General features: G+C 40.9%; 1 protein-coding gene across 3 annotated transcripts in view; it reads right to left on the reverse strand.

Moving 5' to 3' along the window:
* Positions 1-19373, reverse strand: part of VEPH1 (ventricular zone expressed PH domain containing 1) — a 224923-nt gene that overhangs the window by 119806 nt on the left and 85744 nt on the right. For all 3 annotated transcript variants that reach the window (XM_087870310.1, XM_045811893.2, XM_045811845.2), the window contains one exon: positions 8394-8614. In XM_087870310.1, the coding sequence (XP_087726436.1) occupies positions 8394-8614 (221 nt within the window). The remainder of the gene's footprint in view (positions 1-8393; positions 8615-19373) is intronic.

The raw sequence follows: 19373 nt of genomic DNA on the forward strand, positions 1-19373 counted from the left end.
CACCCTCTCATAGTTTCCACCTCAAGTATGATCTCTTACCTCATTTTTAATTGGTTGACACATAGAGCTACCTAGAAATGGGGAGATATAGTCAGTCAAAACACACCAATGACTGAGCGGGGGATACAACACTACATAAAATGCTGTAGTTCACTCCCTGTCAGCCCAGAAGTCAGCATTTGCCTGTAGCAAGTCTAGCCAACAGCCTTCAGCCTAATATAAAGCCTACCTTCTGCCTGATGGTGAAGCTGAACACCATCAACGACTGCTTCTCCCACAACAGCTGCTCTCAGTCACGGCCGAAGTGTTGTGGTCATTCTCTCTCGTTTATTAAATCTCTTTCTTTAGGTCCCAAAGGAACGTTTGGAGAGCAAAATATTAGTTACTAAAGAGCGTTCTGAGCTTTGCCTGGGTTCAGCAGCGTTGAGGATCTAGTGCAATGCTTCTCAATCTACGGGTGGTACAGAACCAGCTGTTTGATTTTTTTTAATTTTCGTATGTCACAGACTAATATTTTTGTGAAATACAATAAAAATAAATTACCAGAGAAATAAAATGAATAGAACAAAGACAAGAGTATAAGCCCACTGATCATTCATCTGATGTTGCAGCCATGTCAAATTGCTATAAGAGTTCTAAACTCTTATTTTCACAATCCCTATAATAACCTTGTCACAGGCCAGTAAGAAACAGTTTGCAGACTGGTGTTGGTTCACAAGCTATGCTTTCAGTAGCTCTGGTATAATGGACATGCTAAGTGAAAGCACCTACTAGCATGCCCACCTGGAACAGAGTACTAATACTTAATACTTACTGAGGGCTTTCTATGCACGAGCTACTCACCGTTCAAGTTCGCTACATGTATTACTTCTTACATCAGCCAGCGGGGCAAGTCCTGTTACTATCCCCATTTACAAACGGAGAGGCTTAGGCACAGAGATGTTCAGTTACGTACTGAAGGTCGACAAGTAAACCCAGCATGAAGTGCCTGCCTCCAGAGCACACCCACGTCACATCGCTTTCCGACTGCCTCTCTTTAGGTGTTTGGTTCAGGTTGCATCTGAATCTACCCCAGGAATAAGTAATACAGATAATGGCGTTGGTGATAATGCAGTGAACTACAAGAATCATTGTACCCTCATATCTCTGAGTAACATCCTAGGGGAACAGACACCAATAGAGTTGACATATATCATTGAACAACCGTTCACAGGGATCTGAAAAATGAATTTTGGCATCCTCTTTAACCAAAACTGAAGAGGTGTTCAAAACTCAGGAAATGTCATGCAAATAGCAAACTCAGAGCTCAATTATGGTTGATTCCAAAAAGGAACCGGGGAGTGTTACCTCTCCTGCAAGAGGCTATAAAGGGTCAAGTCCCTCTCACCTCTTCTTCCACAAGCGCACCTCTTCCTTTTCTCCAGGATAAAGCTTTGGTGTTTCCTGTCTTGTTTCCAATAGGAAGCCAAGCCATAGGAGCTTGATGAAAAGCTCTTTTCTTTTTTGGTGTGTCTTGGGTTTTTAAACACTTCTGTGTTACAGGCCGGGAGCCTGGATCCCCTGGCTAAGCTGCAATTGCACGGCTCACGCTCCTTGGCAGGGCTGCCCTATCTCCCACCTCCACTGCTTTTTGTCCACACTCGCAGAGCCAGCCCCTCTGGGGTCTCACACTCCCTGGGCTTGCTTCATTGTCTCGGAAGCTGATGATGATGTCTCCCACCTACATCTCTTGCTGATAAATGAATTCCTGAAATACCTTTACAGACCTTCACATCACCATAAATGCTGCTTTAAGGAAGGACAAATGGTGGAGTAAATGAACAACACATGGAGCATAAATGGTACCACATGTCAGACTTCATCTCCTTAGTAAGAAGAGGGGAAAAAACCCAAAGCCCGCCCTTCCTTATGCATGGAGTGACAACAGCCACAGCTACTGCCACAAATAGCTGTTACAATTCACTTTCTAAACAATGACCAGCGTAGAACTCTCTAGATTGAAAAGATATACTTGTTTTTTATTAAAACTCTGGTTACCTTGGTGGGGCAAAATTACATACAGCTTTTCCTAAGCAGGGGGCCATGCTGACCAGAATATCACATGTTTTTAATTATGATCCTGAACCTCCTCATATTCCCTGAGCCAACAGTTGCTCTCAAAGAATCAATTTCTCTTTGTATAAACATGTCTTGCCTAAAAGAAGTGGGAACTCTTATAAGCATTTTAAGACTCTATTTTCCTTCCACAGAGCACAGGCTGTGAATATTAGCTCTCTCAAGTTTGGGGGAGACAAGAGGGGCTCACAGAAAGATAGCTAACACTTCAGGGCAGGACTGTGGGTACAGAGGAGTGGAATGGCAGTATGAACTGTGGTGGCTCAGAGGAGAGAAGGTCACAGTGGGCAGGGATGGATGGGGAACACCTCTTTGGGAAGTGGTACCAAAATGGAGTCTTAGAGAAGGGAAGCTTTCAAAGGGAAAAGAGGGAAAAAGAGGGCCTTTTAGAAGATAATGATAAAGGTTAGGGAGGTAACGCTTTGGGGAGGAATAGGCAAAAGTCACCCTTGACATTCCTTTAACATTCTTTGAATTATCCATGAAGTACTGTGAGCACTGTAAAAGCTACTGGACTAGACCAAAGGAAGAAATGACAGGAAATTCTAGGAGCCGATGTCTGGGCATTTGCACTATTGCCCCTACAAGAACTACCATGGACGTAGAGGGGAGTAAGGATAGATAGAGAATGCTCCTTTATTCTCACCTGCCCACAAGGTTTACTTCACTACACTTTAATGTGAAGGCCCTGTAGTCTTAATACATATTGAAAGACTTGATTGTTGTCAGGATTAAACAATATAATGTAGTCGAAAGCGCTTGGCACAAAATCTATCATGTGGTAGGAGCTAGTTAAAGGCATGGTCAGACCTACAGGCAACAGCCTGTCTTGCAAAGTCGTAAAGAACTTGGCCCCCTGCAATTTCTGTTGTGGACCCAGGAAAAAGCCATCACTCTCAACCTCTTGGGCAATGCCTTCAGGGACTGTGTAGTACACCAGGGGTAGGTTCTGATGTGATCCCAGGGTATCAAGATGGGAACTCTGGAACACAGGTGGCAAAAGGTCTCACAGTTTGGGAAGGGTCTTTGCAGGCCATGTTGCTTGGCTACACATTAGGGCCATATGTCGACTCAGATCCCTGGTTCTCCCCTATAATCCATTTCTTTGATGTTTATTGCATGAAATTTAGGATAAACCAAAACTCTGGGGCCACTCCAAGAAGGATAGATTCCCTGGAGTCATTCCTTACGAACATCCATCTCCTTATTCTGTTTTCCCTTCATTCTCCCTGACACACTGTTGTTTTGTTGCCTACCCTCCATTGTGTCATCTCTTTCCATTTATACCAAAATCAGACTTATACCTACCCATTTTGTTTTGACCATAATTTACCTTTCATTCCCCCTCCTCTCCACCCCCAGGCTTGATTCTTAAAAACAAAGAATAAACACAAAATCTCACCACTACTGCCACCACTACCACCAAAGCAACAAAAGAACATACCACCCACTTAACCACGCCAGAGGGTTGGGAAAGCTTTAACCACATGCTTTGTGTTAAAACTTTTCTTATAAGCAACTTTTTTCCCCCATGACTTGATGGCTTTTGCTAGGGTTTGAAAGCTGGATTGGAGGGAATTGTAAACCCCCTGACACAGGCAAACACCCCACCCAGGCCTGGGATTTGGGGCTGTGTGCGGGTGTCCTTCCTCCTTCACCTCTGTTTTCCCTAGGCCTTTTCCCAACGCCAGCCTTTCATCCTGTCTTTTCTCATTTCTCTTATTGACCCCCCCACACAACTCCTGTTTCTTTTCACAATTCCCTCAAAGTTTCCATCCCCAACTGGGGCCTGAGCCTAACCACCTACTAAGACGACCTGTGACAAACTGTCCCCAAATCTGATGGTGCCTGATTAGAGCCGTCTCCCTGGGACCACATGCCCTGGGCAAAGGTGTCTTCTAGTCGAATGACCACTTGACTGCCCAGCCAGCACACAGGAGCCAGGAGCCCACCCTCTCCTTCTGCAGATTCCCCTGGGTCCTGGCTGGCATATGGGTTAATGGTTAATGGCTGCCTAAAAGGCTACTTAGCGCTCCCACAATTCTGAAAGGTATAATCTTTTCCCTTATCTTGTCACCTTCCTTTTTAATCCATAATTGCTGTTACCTCATTTTGCTTCCCCAGAATTAGTTTCAAAATCTAAATGCTTTGCTTGGCTGTCCTGTTATTTAGCTCCTGGTGGTTTATTGTTTAGATATAAATGTTCTTTCTAAAACACAGGAACAAGAAAAGCGCAAGTGTGTTACCTGTTGCATCTAACAGAGCTCACCCAATTAATTCCGAATGACTTGGCACAAAGAAGGCTCCCGTCTGCTTCAGTTTTCACTCTCTCTAGGATGCTAATTGTTTTTCTTCTGAGAATCTTGTATTTTTGGCCTGAAGTCTAAAATCGGGCCTGCTGGGCTAAGTGTCCGATTTCTAAAGTAGATGACATCTGTTTTGAATTTTATCATCTTTAATTTTCTTTCAAACTCTCTTCACTTATTCATTTCCCCTTTAATTGTAAGGATCACACTTTGCTGGGTGCTTTAGACAAAAGTGTAGACCTTCCTTCTTTGGGGGACGCAGATTAAAATTACTGAAGCTAAGTGGTCACAATGAAAGCTATTCGGGGAAAAAGATGTTGGGAGAGAAGCCTTAGCAACCGTCCCAGAGAGGATGAGCGGCTAATACAAAAGGCTGGCTGTCCACACCAGCGTTTTGAGGTTCCCACTGAATAATTACAATCGATTAGAAGATTGACAGTGAGTGTTGAACACTGGCAGAGTGAGTATTTTGAATTGAGAAAGGTTGAGGTAGTGGGGATGGTGGTGGTGGCACGTGAGGTGAGTGGTGACATTTTTATTTCTTTACATTTACGTGTAATTTTCATGTTTTAATAGTAAAATCTTATTTTTTCCTCCTATGTACACATCTCCTAAATTCTTCTTTTCATGGGGAAATTGTTTATTGCTAACTGGGTTGGGCCTACTCATTAAAGATCAATTTTCTTGTTAGAATGCCCAGGGTAACACCCTTTTGTAACATGTTTTTCCTTTACGTAAATATTTTTCACACATTTACTCTTACAGATGTCAACCGGCCTCTTGCAACTTTGGTTTGTAGAGGCAATAGAGAGCGTGTAGAACACGGGCCAGAACAGGTGCCTAAGCCTTCACACCTGATACACATGTCACTCATCACTGGAAGAAGAAATAAGCAGGCTGGCTGTGCACAGAATACAAAATGGCTCCCCCAAACACCTGCTGTAGGGGCTCTAAACCAAATTTCTAAAACCACATCATCATGAAAATCGGCCAACAGTGACTTTGTGCTTGCATACAAATGACAAATCACCCCTTCATGATGCTGGCCTTGGATTCCTTGGATACCGCTGTGTTTAGGCTGTTGCTAAGCAGGTCATGGGTCTGTAAAAATACCATTTTGGACAGAGTATGTATATAGGAGTAGTTCTCAACTGTAAGTGATTTTTCTCTCTCAGGGGACATTTAGCAATGTCTGGATACATTTTTGGTTGCCACAACTGAGGGGGAGGACTGCTACCAGCATCTACTGGGTAGAGTCCAGGGATGCTGGCAAATATTCCACAAGGCACAGGTCAGCCCTATAACCAAGGATTAATGAGCCTAAATTTCAATAGTACCAAAATTAGAAACCCTAGTTTGTAGGCATTTCTATATGGAAGCAGCCAACAATAGATCCAACTATGGTGTTGAGAGCAAAAGCGCCCTTGCAAGTAGTCTTCTTTGGATGAATAGCTATTGTTGACTTTGATGACCCTATTGGCCAGATAATATTCTCTGCGTATAGTGGACTAAGAGATCGTGCCATTTGGGCTCCCCTCCTGTCCCTCTTTTCATGGTTATTAGCATCATCTTCCATGACTATGCAGTCACTCAAACTAGGTGTCTCCGGGTTTTATCCACAATCCTCCCCTTCTCCTCACCCTACCTCCCATTGGTAATCAGTTCCTCATAATTCTGTGCTCTCCTCATTATAATCATATTCCTTGACTTCTTAGGTCCTCCACTACTGGTTTAGTTCAGGCCTCCCTCACAGCTGAAAGAGCCTGTTTATTGAGGTTCCAGTGATACCATCCTGGTCACTCTCTTGCCATCCTGCTGCTCCGGCCAAATCCAGTCAGTGCTCCACATCCTTAGCCACTTCCTCATCTACCTGGTCCTTCAGTGAAGAAACATTTCTCGAGCGCCTACCTGCTAATTACTCTGCTAGGAACTGTGATCATGCCCCGGATTAAAATCTTTCCAAGCCTCCATATTGCTTACGGGACGAGCCCCTCACTTCCTGACACCACATATAAAAGCCTCTGACCTAACATTGCAGCTTACTCTCCCACCCCGCCCTGATCTACTGGCTCCAACCACAATGAACCAACCGCTTTTCCTTAGTTTGGGTCACACACTCAAGCCCCTGTAACTTTGCACATGCTATGCTCTGTGTCTTGAAGTCTCCTTTCTGCCCTTATCTGAAGAACTCTCATTCATCCTGTGCAACTTAATCTAGTACCTAGAGAAATGCCTGGCCCATGAAGCTACTCAATAAATATGGGATGAGCTTAAATTTCACCTTCTCTGTAAAACATTCTGTAATTTCCTGGCTGTTGGTCAGTACATCTCTCATGCACTTCTACCAAAGTCCCTTCACATACCTGACTGCGAATCCACTGAGGGCAGGGATGGTGTTTTATATCTCTTGGAACCTCCAGACTCTGAGCCAGACTATACAGAAAGTGGACCCTGATGATTAAATGCTCACTATTTTGTCAAGATGGCTTCTTACATTTTTGGAATCTTTAATTCACACTGGAAATGGTATGCATCATTTGATATCCCCAAAACTCAAAAAATTTGACACTGGTCTCAAATGGGCCCTTCTCCTTCTCTAGAACTGAATATCCTCCAGTGCATGGTGTGAAGATAAGGTCTGAGTCCATATCCTATCACCTAGTCACTGTTTAACCTTGGGAAGACATTTAACTCACCTCTCACCTCAAAAATAGAAGTATTTTTTCTTTTGTAAAATAGGAATGATGATATCTGCCTTTCTTACCTTGAGGGGCGATTATGAGGACCAAATGAGAGTACATCTTGGAAGCCATTTTTTTTAACTTCTAAGTGTTATAAAACTTTCCAAGTGCTTCCCTATTCAAAATATAGCTAAATAAAATACAACCCTCCCTTAATCTTACATGATCTTTTTTTTCCCAAGAACTTTTTTCATAAACTTTGGCCAGCTTGATACATTTTATCCACTCTCTCCCTTCAACCCCAAGTATTCTGTTTTCTTTCCACCCATACCACTAGTGGTTCATTCACCACAATTTTCAATAATTTCTTTATGGCTAATACCCATGGACACTCTTCCGTCCTTCCCTCACTGAACTTGATTTCAGTCTTCCTCTTCCTGAGACATTCTCTTCACCGGAATCAGAGTGAGCTTCCTGAAACATGGGTCTGACAATATCCTGCCCTGTACAAAACCCCACAATGATTCTTCATAGCCTACAGAGTAAAATTCAAACTCCTTAGGAAGGTGTCAAGCCCACCATCATGTGGTCCTTGCTTACCACTTCATTGGCATTATTTGATGTTGCTCTCCTTCTAACACACGCCCTACCCATACAAAATGACTTCTGTTTCTAGAAAGTGTGCTCTTTCACATGCTGCCCAAAAGATAGCCTGGTACAGTCTGGTCATCTTTTAGGACTTGGTTCAAAATATCATCTCTTCTGGGAAGCCTTCCCTGATCTAAGCTTCCTATTCCTCTTCATGCCATGCAGAAGTAGATATCCCTATCTGTGTGTCCCCATACTCCTTGACCGCATCTTAATTAAGCATGACCTTCCCGCTGTTCTCTAATTACCCACTTAAATATTTATTTCCTCTACTAGATAGTGAGCTCTTTGGGTACAAGGAATATGTTTTATCTTGCTCTCTATGTCTAGCTTCTAGCAGAGTTCCTGGTAAGAGTAAGCAATTACTAAATGCTTCTTGACTTAAGTAAGAGATACAAGCATTATTTGTATTACATTCTTATTCCTTTGCCACATTTTGTGCACTTTTTAGGATTTTTTTTGTTACATTCTGGTTTTCACAGATTTAGAAAAAATTCTGGCAAATGCCATGATTTATTCAGAAGTTACTCTGCACTGAAATAGTGGTTTTGGTTTTCTTTGGGAAGTTGAGTCACTAACTGTCTGTGCTACACCTCTGTGGGTTTATGCCACGTCCCTGAGGTACACAGGGACTCCTGCTCACCTGCTGCTTCTGGCCTTGGCAGTTTCCAGTTGTTGGGTAAGGAGCTTGGCAATGGTGGTGAAGCTGTTGCTCATGCGGAAGATATCTCTGCTCTGAGGCCCCAGGATGGAGGAGAAAGCATCAGTGATGCTCTTAATCTCCAGCAGGAGAATATGATGAAACGAATGCTCCATGTTGGCCAACTGACTCACCAGGAATGGCAGGCAGCTCCTGGCTCTCTCCTGCCAAGAACAATGAAGAACAGTGTGCACTGTTGGTGGGAAAGTAAATTGGTGCAGCCACAATGTAAAACAGTATAGAGGTTCCTCAAGAAATGAAAACTATAACTACCATTTGGCCAGCAATCCTAGTTCTAGGTATTTCTCCAAAGGAAACAAAATCAGTATCCCAAAGAGATTTCTGCACTCCTGTGTTCATAGTAGCATTATTCATAATAGCCAAGACATGGAAACCACCAATGTGTCCATAAAAGGATGAATGGACAAAGAAAATGTGGTCTATATACACAATGGAATACTATTCATCCATAATCATGTCATAAAAAAAAAGAAGGAAATCCTGCCATTTGCAGCAACATGGATGAACTTGGAGGGCATTATGCTAAGTGAAATAAGCCAGACAGAAAAAGACAAATACCATGTGGTATCACCTATATGTGGAAACAAACAAACAAACAAACAAACAAACAAACAAATGTTAAAGTTGAACTCATAGAAACAGGGACTGGGGGGGACTGGGCCAGGTGGGAGAACTAAGAAGAGGTTGTTCAAAGGGTACAAGCTTACTTTCAGCTCTAAGTTGAATAAGGTCATGTATAACATGGTGACTACAGTTGATAACATGGTATTGTGTAATTGAAATTTGCTAAGAGAGTAGAACTTAAATGTTCTCATTCACCTTCCAAAAAAGGTAAATATGTGTGGTGATGGATGCATCAATTAACTCGATGTAGGGGAACCATCTCATAATGAATACGTATATCAAATCATCACATTGTACTTTTTAAATACCTTACAATTGTACCAGTCAATTATACACCAATTAAGTCTGGTGGGGAACAAAAGAACAATGAAAACCAAAAATTTATATTTTGAAAGGAAAACATAGTCCCCGACTAGCAGATGACAATTCTATGGGGAGTTGAGAGAGCTAGCTAAAGCTAAGTAATGTCTCGTTCGCAGTGCCTCTGAATTGCCTTCTTTGAGATTTTAACTTTTTTTCTGATTTTCAGGACAAATTCTTTTAAATTAAAACTTTTTCCATGTTATTCTTTCTTAAACATACATGAATAGCCTCATTTGCCTATCTTGTCAGGTCAAAACCTCTCAACTACCATTAAAGATCTGACGCCACACACCCACTCTTCCCTCTTTGTGTCCTCCTCAGGCCAGTCTCCATGTCTGTGCCTCAATAACTCTGCCTGCGAGGGGGAGGCTGATCAGTGGCACCCTTGATCCATCCTTCTGTCAGACGGTGCCAGAGTGTGCAAGGTTTACCTCCTCTCCACAGGGTGTTCTCACTCATTTGTTCATTTTAAGCATCTTTTGACATGTTACGGATAATATATGCCTGGTCGAGTGAGCAGATCATATTAGCTACCTTTAATCAAGTTAATGCTCACAAGTAAGTTAAACAGGTTCCTTCAGAGAAACGGAAGATGAAGGACAATATGAATAATGCAGGCATGAGTGAGTAACAAGCAAACGTCTTAGCCAATAGGCCTCCTATATCTATCTCTTCATGAACCATAAGGCGCCATGATTTAATGCAACATGACTGGAAGTTAGCCAAAAAACCTGAAAATTATCAAGGGATAATTGAACCGTAGATTTGTATCCAATATAAATGATGATATACAATTAATAAAAATAATTTAAAATGTGGCCTATTTCATCTTAATTCCCCCTTTAAAATACTATTTTTTAAATGTATTAAAAAACTGTTCACTATGTTAATGCAGTAGAATATACATATAATTATAAATAAATATATGCTGGAAGTTGATGTTCAAAATCCTTGTGACTGAGAGGTGTATAGGTCCAAATTACTTTTCTAGCTAGATATTCCCTTCTACCCTTTGTTCTAGCACTTGAAGCCTTAATTTCTTTCCCGACGTTAACTCCTACCCTATCTCTTTCATGAAGCCATTCCTAGTGATCTTTTCTGTCTAAATTTTCACTGTGTTACAGACTTTTAAAAAGTCTTGTTAGTATTTGATTGCATTTGATCATTTGTGTGTTCATGCTCTAAGTTAATCACCATGTAGGTATTGCATGCCTATAATATGCTTGCGCTAGAGTCTGGATGACAAAGGTGAATAAGAGGTGGACTCTGCCTTGGAGGGACTTGCAATTCCCCCTTCCCTTTATAATTCACTAATGGTTATATATACCAATCAAGTCTCCCAAGGGGGCTATTTCTCAACATCAATCATCAGCCTGGCACAGAATTGAGTCTGTAAGGTCTACACCCAGTGGATAAGTCTTGATTCACTCATTTAAGCAAAACTTATATGCCAAAATATGACTTTACTAACAAAACATGTAATTGCAAAGGAATTTTGTGCTTTACAAGAAATACTTATTACAGAACAGATTTAAGTAGTGAAGTTCCTAGTCTTTAATACTTAATTAGATTTTCAAAGATTTCATGTAAAATGGCACTGGAACACATCTCTTAGGGATGTGGAGTACAGCTGCCAACCGATCCCTTAATTATTTCTTGAGAACCATTAAGTCACAGTGCTCCTTCTGGGTGTATGGAAAGGGGTTCACACTTCATGAGCTGGACATCTAATTAAAGAGACATTTATTCATTAAAGGATAAAATATTATATGACTAAAAAATAGAGACCATTGGAACAAGTTCCTGACAGCCCATTTTATACCTTGGCTCATAGAATTGCCAGGTTGCAGAATGACAGTTAAATGCTCTTGAGTCTAATAGGTTATTTTGCAAAACATAGATGCTTTCATTCATGCAAGGTCTCCATATGTGAATTCACAGTATGCAATGCATCACGGGGACATTTTCCATTCCCTATTGAAAGGCAAAAGCTGAATGTGGGGGTCCCTACCATGTGCCAGGCTCGGTTTCCAGAGCTAGGAATACATTACTGAAGGAAAAGGATAAAAACCCCTGCCATCACAATGAGGCAGGCAGATAATAAACAAAATACTTAAGTAAAATATATCATGTTTTGGATGAAGAAATATGCCTCAAAGAAAAATGAAGCAGTATGGGAAGTTGCAGGGAGGGAGTCAATGTTAAATAGTGTAGGGTGGTCAGATCTTACAGTGAGGGTGACATTTGGATTTAACTGGGTTTTAGAAACCCAATATTCTCAGTAGCCACAGAAAACAACTACAGTAAAACTTGTCCTACTTGATACAGGGAGGTTAGGAAGATACGAGAACATGGGAGATGGGGCACTTCACTGCTGAGAATGTAATTTCAGATTTCAAATAACTTCCTTCCTCACCTTCAGAATCAGACTCTTCTTCAGCATTTTTAAAGCCATGCCATAAACGTTTCATGTGCATATCTAAGAAATGTCCTTATGGTTTTATTAAGGATTATTCTCACCAGAAAAATTAGCAAGCCCTTTATTTTTTTTTAAAGATTTTATTTATTTATTTATTTATTTATTTATTTATTTATTTATTTATTTGTCAGAGAGAGAAAGAGAGCACATGCAGGGGGAGCAGCAGGGAAAAGCAGGCTCCCCACCGAGAAAGGAACCTGACACGGGGCTGGATCCCAGGACCCTGGGATCATGACCAGAGGAGCCAAAGGCAGATGCTTAACCAACTGTGCCACCCAGGTGTCCCTAGCAAGGCCCTTCTTTAAAGCATGTGTCTTTCTAGAGGTGAAAGGGACTCTGTGGGTATTTGCTGAAACCAACATAATTCTGGCTGATCTTCTGGCAGCCAAATTGAGCTGAAGGGAAAATTAATCACAGTGCAGGAACAAGAAAAATTACAACTGCTCTGAAACTAACATATGAAACCAAGCCAACCTCACATCGTTTGTTTTGAAACCTTGGAGAATGTCCATGTACCTTACAGGGGTAACAGATGTGATTTTGGATTAGAAAGTGTGGTGTTAGGGTAGGAAGGGGGTTCGGAGATTCTGATTTCTTTCTCAGTTCCATGATATTTTATCTCTGGGGAGCCAGTGACTTCATTTTTTCTGCTTTCAGTCATTCCGCCAGGGGTAAGGTCAGCAGCACCTGTATGCCTTAATTGCAGGCCTGACCTCATCCATTCTGTCAAACTATTATAAAAATAAAAAGAGCTGACCCACAGGGTACACTTAATCTAAGTGCCAAGCCTATTTGGCACACTTTTTACGTGTTTATTCATGGAATTCTCCCAATAATACTCTGAGGTGAGTACTGTGATCATTGTCATTTTATAAGGAGGAAACTGAGGCACAAAGAGAAGACTGCCTTGCTCAAGGTCACGTATGCCTTCTCTGTCTCTAAAGCTGTGTCCTCACTGGCAGTCCCCGCAGTCCCTCCCGTCAAAAAACCCCAACCCACCCACACACATATTTTTCTACTTCTTGTTTCTACATCTTCTTCATCATCAGTTACATGGTCCTTTTCCTTTCATTATTTTTGATTTAGTGATATAGACATCATAAATACACTGTGAGTACAAAATAGAGCCGCAGATCTCAAAGGTTTTGGTCTCTGAACCTCCTTACTCTGTTAAAAATGATAGGAGACCCCAAAGAGTTTTTGTTTATCTGAGTTCTATCTATTCCTATTTGCCCTCTATTGTCACATGTATTAAGTTAAAACTGAGAAATTAAAACAACAACAACAACAACAACCATGTCTGGCGATACTTTGGGTTGTCAGAGCTGGGGAGTGGGAGGAAGGGTGGTAGCCTGTAGTGGGCGAAGGCTGGAGGTGCTGATAAGCATCCCACATCACACAGGACAGCCCCTCACCACCAAGAATTATCTGGCTCAAAATGTCAACAGTGCCAAAGCTAAGAAACCCTGAGTTAAGTGAAACTGGCTTTTTGTTTGCTTTCTCCTGCGGGTGTGTGCTGGCAAAGAACATAGAGTGCATTTCGGTGCCCTTGTCTGGATTGGCGCTAAGGCATCAGCAGTTCTACCTGCCATTACTGTTGTCTTTCCAGCACAAATGTCAACACAGCATGAACGGTCAGTGATGTATGAGTGTTATTGTGAAAATAACTTTGACCTCACGGATCCCCTGAAGGGGTCTCGGGGGTCCAGGAACCACACTGAGAATTGATGAACTAGAATCAAGGGTCAGCAAACTTTTTCTGTAAAGGACCTGATAGTAAATATTTTTGACCTTAATGGCTGTATGATCTCTGTCGTGGGAAAGCAGCTACAGACAATAAGTAAATGAATGGGTATGGTTAGATTCGGCCCACAGGCAGCGATTTGCTGACCCCTGAACTAGATTATGCGCTTACAAAATTGCCTTGGCCATACCGTTCCTTTTTATCGGTGTTATTCATTTTGTTTTTAAAATACCGCTACTCCCACCTCATATAGCTCCTCTGGTCTTTGTCAGGATCGCAGAATGCCGCTCAGAAAGTGGCCAAAAATGAGAGTGTGGGTGCCTGTAAGGATGAGGATAGTTTCTCTTTATGAAGCATCCACCATGTACCAGGTATGTGCTGCCTCAATCCTCACAACAAGCCTTGCAAAATGGCTATCGGGAGAAGGATACTGATGACAAGGGGGTTCATCACTAGACCCACGTTACACAGGTTAGAGAGTCATAAAAGCAGAGCCAAGAGAGAACAAGAGCAGACTGATTCCAGAGTTTGAATGTTTCCACTTCTCCTGGACTGAAGAAGATGGTTTGTTGTGCAGCCCCATGTGCTGTAACCTTCCCTGTCTTCTACCCACAGCAGGCATCACCCGCTGATTACAGTGCTCTTCTCTGCTGAACCTAGAAGCTTCCTGAGACCTTTTCTCAACGCCGTCTTCCCTGTGAGTGCTTCTTAGCTCAGGGTGCACATTAGAGTACCTGAGAAGCTTTTAGAACAATTCTAATGCCCAGTAACACCTCCACCCCCCATTCTAGTTTAATTTCATTGTAATGGGTGGAGTCCAGGCATAGGACTTTTTCAAACCTCCCAGATAATTCTCATGTGCCGTCAGGGTTGAGAATGACCAGTCTGTATAGAGCCACAAATCTCTGAAAAGTTGAGGATTTGTTGATTTAGGAAATTTGGATTAAATCCTAAAATTCACACTTTCTCTCCTCTGTCATTTATCAATGTACAGAAAGTAATGGAAAAGAGTTTATTTCGCTGCCTGAGGGAAAATATTTAATTTCTTGGGCATCTGCTATTTTTGCTTTTTTATTGGGTCATTTTATTTCTTCACAGCTCAACTCTGAAGTCTCTACACACCAACAAGACACAAGGGCCATTAGAAATGCAAATCGAATGAACTTATTGTTAATGCTTTCTCAATAAAGTTTTGCCAGAGAGCCCTCAGGTTTTGCTCATGAACACTTAGAAGCATGAGTGGGGTCAGGGGTGCTTAATGGCTTGGGGTATATTTATTTCATGAGTCTCTTTCCTAATGATGGTGGGGTTACTAGTTCCAGAGCAAGATTTGAAGGGTTTGTATGGGCCCCACCACCACCCTACTTCTTTGGCTTCGAGAAATTCTAGAGTAGGGGGCTAACTCTTTCCAGTTTGTCCTGAGATTTTCCCAGCTCTAACCCTTGAAAATCCCTCATCCTGGGAAACCCCTCAATCGAGAGCAAATGAGCAAATTGAGACGGTTGTCACCTTATTCTGCAGTCTGTGAGAAGGCAGGAAATTACTTCAACTCATTCTCCCCCATAGACTCCCATTGTTGGTGATATATCACTGATTATACCTCTGTGTGTGTGTGTATCTGCGTGTGTCTGTGTATATACACAAATTCAGTTATCATTATTCACGGTAGTTATATTCTATAAAGTCAGTGTGAGCACTGAATTAGCAAATACAGAAACACTGTTTCTAGGGGAACTACTGGGTTTGGTTCTCACAAACCTCTGGTACGTAGCCTTGTTTTACATGTGGTAAAGACATCTTAATATATATTGTTAATTCATTTAAATTGACCTCACAGCCAGCAGCACTTAACTCAGGCCTGGACGAAGCTTTTTGTAGCACATGCATTTTCTCCATAAGGCACATCGCAGCCTTCTGATACTTGGGAACGTGAGACAGCACTTTAGCACTACACTTGGGCTCAAACTCAAAGATGAGAAGAATGTGGCGCTAAATAGACTGTGGAAAGAACAGACATTTGTTTACAGTATGAAAACTGAAACAAGGAGGCAGAACAGCACCTTGTTCCACCTCAGCTGGGAACCTGTGTGTCTGGTGACTCAAACTTTTTGCTCTTCTGTGCATGTCTGTGGATGACCTCAGAAGCACTCCAGTATCGATCTGGGGTTACAGACACATTTTACTGGTGGGTGAATTCACAAATTTGAAATCAATGAGGAAGACAGATGAAAGGTAGGAAGGAAAGAGGGAAGGAAGGAAGGAAGGAAGGAAGGAAGGAAGGAAGGAAGGAAGGAAGGAGAGGAAGATGGGTCGGTAGATTGGTAGGAAGATTGATCAATTTATCTCAGATCTTTGTGGATCTACTATAAAAGGAAATATCTACTTTTACCTTGGTTGGTCAGAGTTGAAAGACATTCTAAACTGTTACCACATGACTTTCCATAAGCCTTTGCAATCATGCCCAGAGAAATGCTAGTCCACCTTTACTAAGGTCAGATGGAGTTTGGTCTCCAGCATATCTCCTTTCCTTGTTCTTTCCATCATTGGCCGCTTCTCTTATTGCCTTTAAACTAATTGAAATTTTCTTTAAGTAGCAAGTTCCTACACATCCAAATCCATTTGAACTGCATCTGTCACCACATATTAATTCTTCTCCCCATTACAGGTTGTTTTGTGTATGTCACCCAACTCAGATGTGCGGATTGAAGACTGGAGATAGCCATTTGCTTTTTGTTTACAACTCGGTTATTTATAGAAGATGAAAATATGGGTAACATTGACATATTCTGAAATTCTTTTCTCTTTCTTTCTTGGTTCTCCACGTAAAAAGGGAAAAAAAGATGTTAGAAAAATGCCATTAAAAGAGGATCCATTTGGTTTGGGATACCACTCTATGTAGCCCTCCTTGAATGAGAATTGTAACTCATTTATGAGAAAAAATTTTGGTCAGTGGGAATCACTTTGGAGCAGGTAAAGTTGCACTTGCTGAGGTGTATGGTTCTTTCTCCTAGTAGACTAGAAGATTCTTGATATCTTCTATTTTTATTCAGAATTTGAGGTATTAACCTTTAAGATAAAATTCCAAATATTCTATTCACTGATGAGTTTATAATCACCCTTTTTAGAAAATCCCAAATGGTGACTGAGTCCAAGTCATAAAAGATCTATTTGCGTTACTTTTCTGTTGGATTGAGCTGGTCTGCCCGAAAAATGTGTTAGATTTCTCCATTCCAGCCACTTCTCAGGCCCCTCCTAGAGATTCATAGTTCTTTCTGAGATACCTGTGAGCAACAACCTAAATTGTTCCACTGCATAAAATCTCTTGAAAAAAGGACTCATTAAGTATTTGGCTTTCCAGAAGCTTTCTTTCCTCCATGTAAAATAGAAATGATAAGTAAGAGACTAGCAAGGCGAGTAAGAAGAGTATTGGCTGTTCAAATTGTGAATAAATGTGAAAGATTTTCTTTGGATAAATATTCACAGAGAAAATCCCACCCTCAGGGAACAGAATGGTGGCAATACCATGTAAAGCGTGCACAGCGATGCCTCATTTGTCTGAGCAGGCACGGGTGGTAGCGTGGTGGCCACAAAGTGGGCTCAGAGGCTCCTTCCTGAGTTTTGGCACTGTGATGGCCAGTCATGGTCCTCGGGCAAGTTACTTAACGCTGCATGGCTTGGTTCATAAAACATTAATAAGCAGTGCCTGCCCCACCCAGCGGCTATTAGAATTCAATCAGTTAAAAACAAAGCATTCAGAACAATGCTTGGCAGGTGGAATGCTAAATAAATGTTAGCTATTATTGCTTCAGTGACAAAAACTGTAAATGCAAATGCAGGCATATTTGAATCATCACAAAAACCAAAGCAAGCTGTCTCAGAAGCAATGTATCTCCTCAAATTTTCCCGGTTAGCTTATTTTGTGAATTGACAAAGGTCTGGAGGTTCTAGAAATGTCCAAAACCCCAATATCAGCTCAGTATCAGCAACTGTGGGCCATCAGTAACCCACAAAAAAAGTTTACCTAGAAGTGAAATATGCTCTACATTTTACTGACAAAGTCTGTTTGCCTTTTTAAAAATGTTACATGATTAAATAAAAACACTGTACAATTTAAGATTTTCTTAGTGATTTGAGCCATATTTTAGCTCATTATCTATAGTTATCTATATCTTTTTCTCTTCGCAATTATTCCCCAGTCTTTTTCAATATTTTCCTGTGTCTAAAGTAAAAATATTCTACTATTTTAACATTTCCAAACACTCAAAAATTTCCTGTTATTGAAGTAGGGAAGGCAGTAATGGTCAAGCTATCCAGTAATCTATAAATGCCAAGATAACAGTACAACTAATAAATTTTACTCTTCAAAAGTTGTGTTACCCAAAGATATGCTCTTCTAGCCTGAAAAATTAGCATAAAATATATGCAAAATGCTTGCACAGTAAGTAGGCATCACATGTCGTTAGTTCATAAATATCAAAAGTTAAGATTCAATAAATTTTTAACAGAACACTGAGAGGGCAAGCTGCCTGAAATCTTTTGTGGAACAAAGTTGGGAATAAATAAGTAAAAACATTGTTAATGTTCTGTTAGGCTGATAATCCTCCAATTTTGAGCTGGTTGTTTTTTTGTTTTTTTTTTTAAGATTTTATTTATTTATTTGACAGAGAGAGACAGCCAGCGAGAAAGGGAACACAAGCAGGGGGAGTGGGAGAGGAAGAAGCAGGCTCCCAGCGGAGGAGCCTGATGTGGGGCTTGATCCCAGAACGCCGGGATCACGCCCTGAGCCAAAGGCAGACGCTTAACGACTGTGCCGCCCAGGCGCCCCTTGAGCTGGTTTTTTAAACAGCATCCCAAAAATTCATGTTCCTCAAGTTTTCCTTTTGTCCTCTGATCATGCTTCAATTTTTCTGTATATCAGCTTGGAGTAATTGAACATATTTTTGTTCCCGTTGATAAATAAAAACTCTATTACAATGTAAATGTATTCACATATTCTAAACGATTATTTAATCCAATATAAATGAAGTAAGTTCCCATCTTTTTCTTCCTATTTTTGATTCAGTTTGCATTATTTCAGGAACACATAGTTTCTGTGGGCACATGGGAGAGTAATAAATCATCCCTAGTAAAACAATGCCATCTAGGCAAAACAATTTTAAAAAATAAGTCCCAGTAATAAAAGTCAAGAAACAGCTGATGAAAACAGATGTATCCTTTGTTTTGAATGAACCTCAAATTTTGTAACATGGCAAAAATTAAGGACCGACTGGACTCAGTTCAACTGCATGCATTTGGCACAGAATGCTAAAGTAAACCTCACCCTTGTTTAAAAAAAAAGTAAGATTTTTGTATTTATAAACTGATTATGGCTTTTATTTAAATGTGGAACTAGCTATGTCTTCCTTAGAAAGACTTAGGATTTAAAATAGAAATCAGAGAATGTGAAAGGTAGCTTACCTTAATGCCTTGCTTTTTGAGACAATAATATAGCCAAATAAATTATGTTTTTAGTATGATTGATTTTTTTTTAAAGGGCAAAAAACTGGACATGATCTGCTGTCAAATAATTTAAAAATAAATTTATTTTTCCCAAAATAACATTCAGTGTGGCCACAATTATATTTGAAAACCCAAATCAGTCTCTGTTTGTCCTAAGGGTTTATTTTCCAGCATCTTTTCTTTGCATTGACCC

The sequence above is a fragment of the Ursus americanus genome, chromosome 20, assembly GCF_024610735.1.
Source record: "Ursus americanus isolate L20-20 chromosome 20, mUrsAme1.1.p, whole genome shotgun sequence".
NCBI lineage: Eukaryota > Metazoa > Chordata > Mammalia > Carnivora > Ursidae > Ursus > Ursus americanus.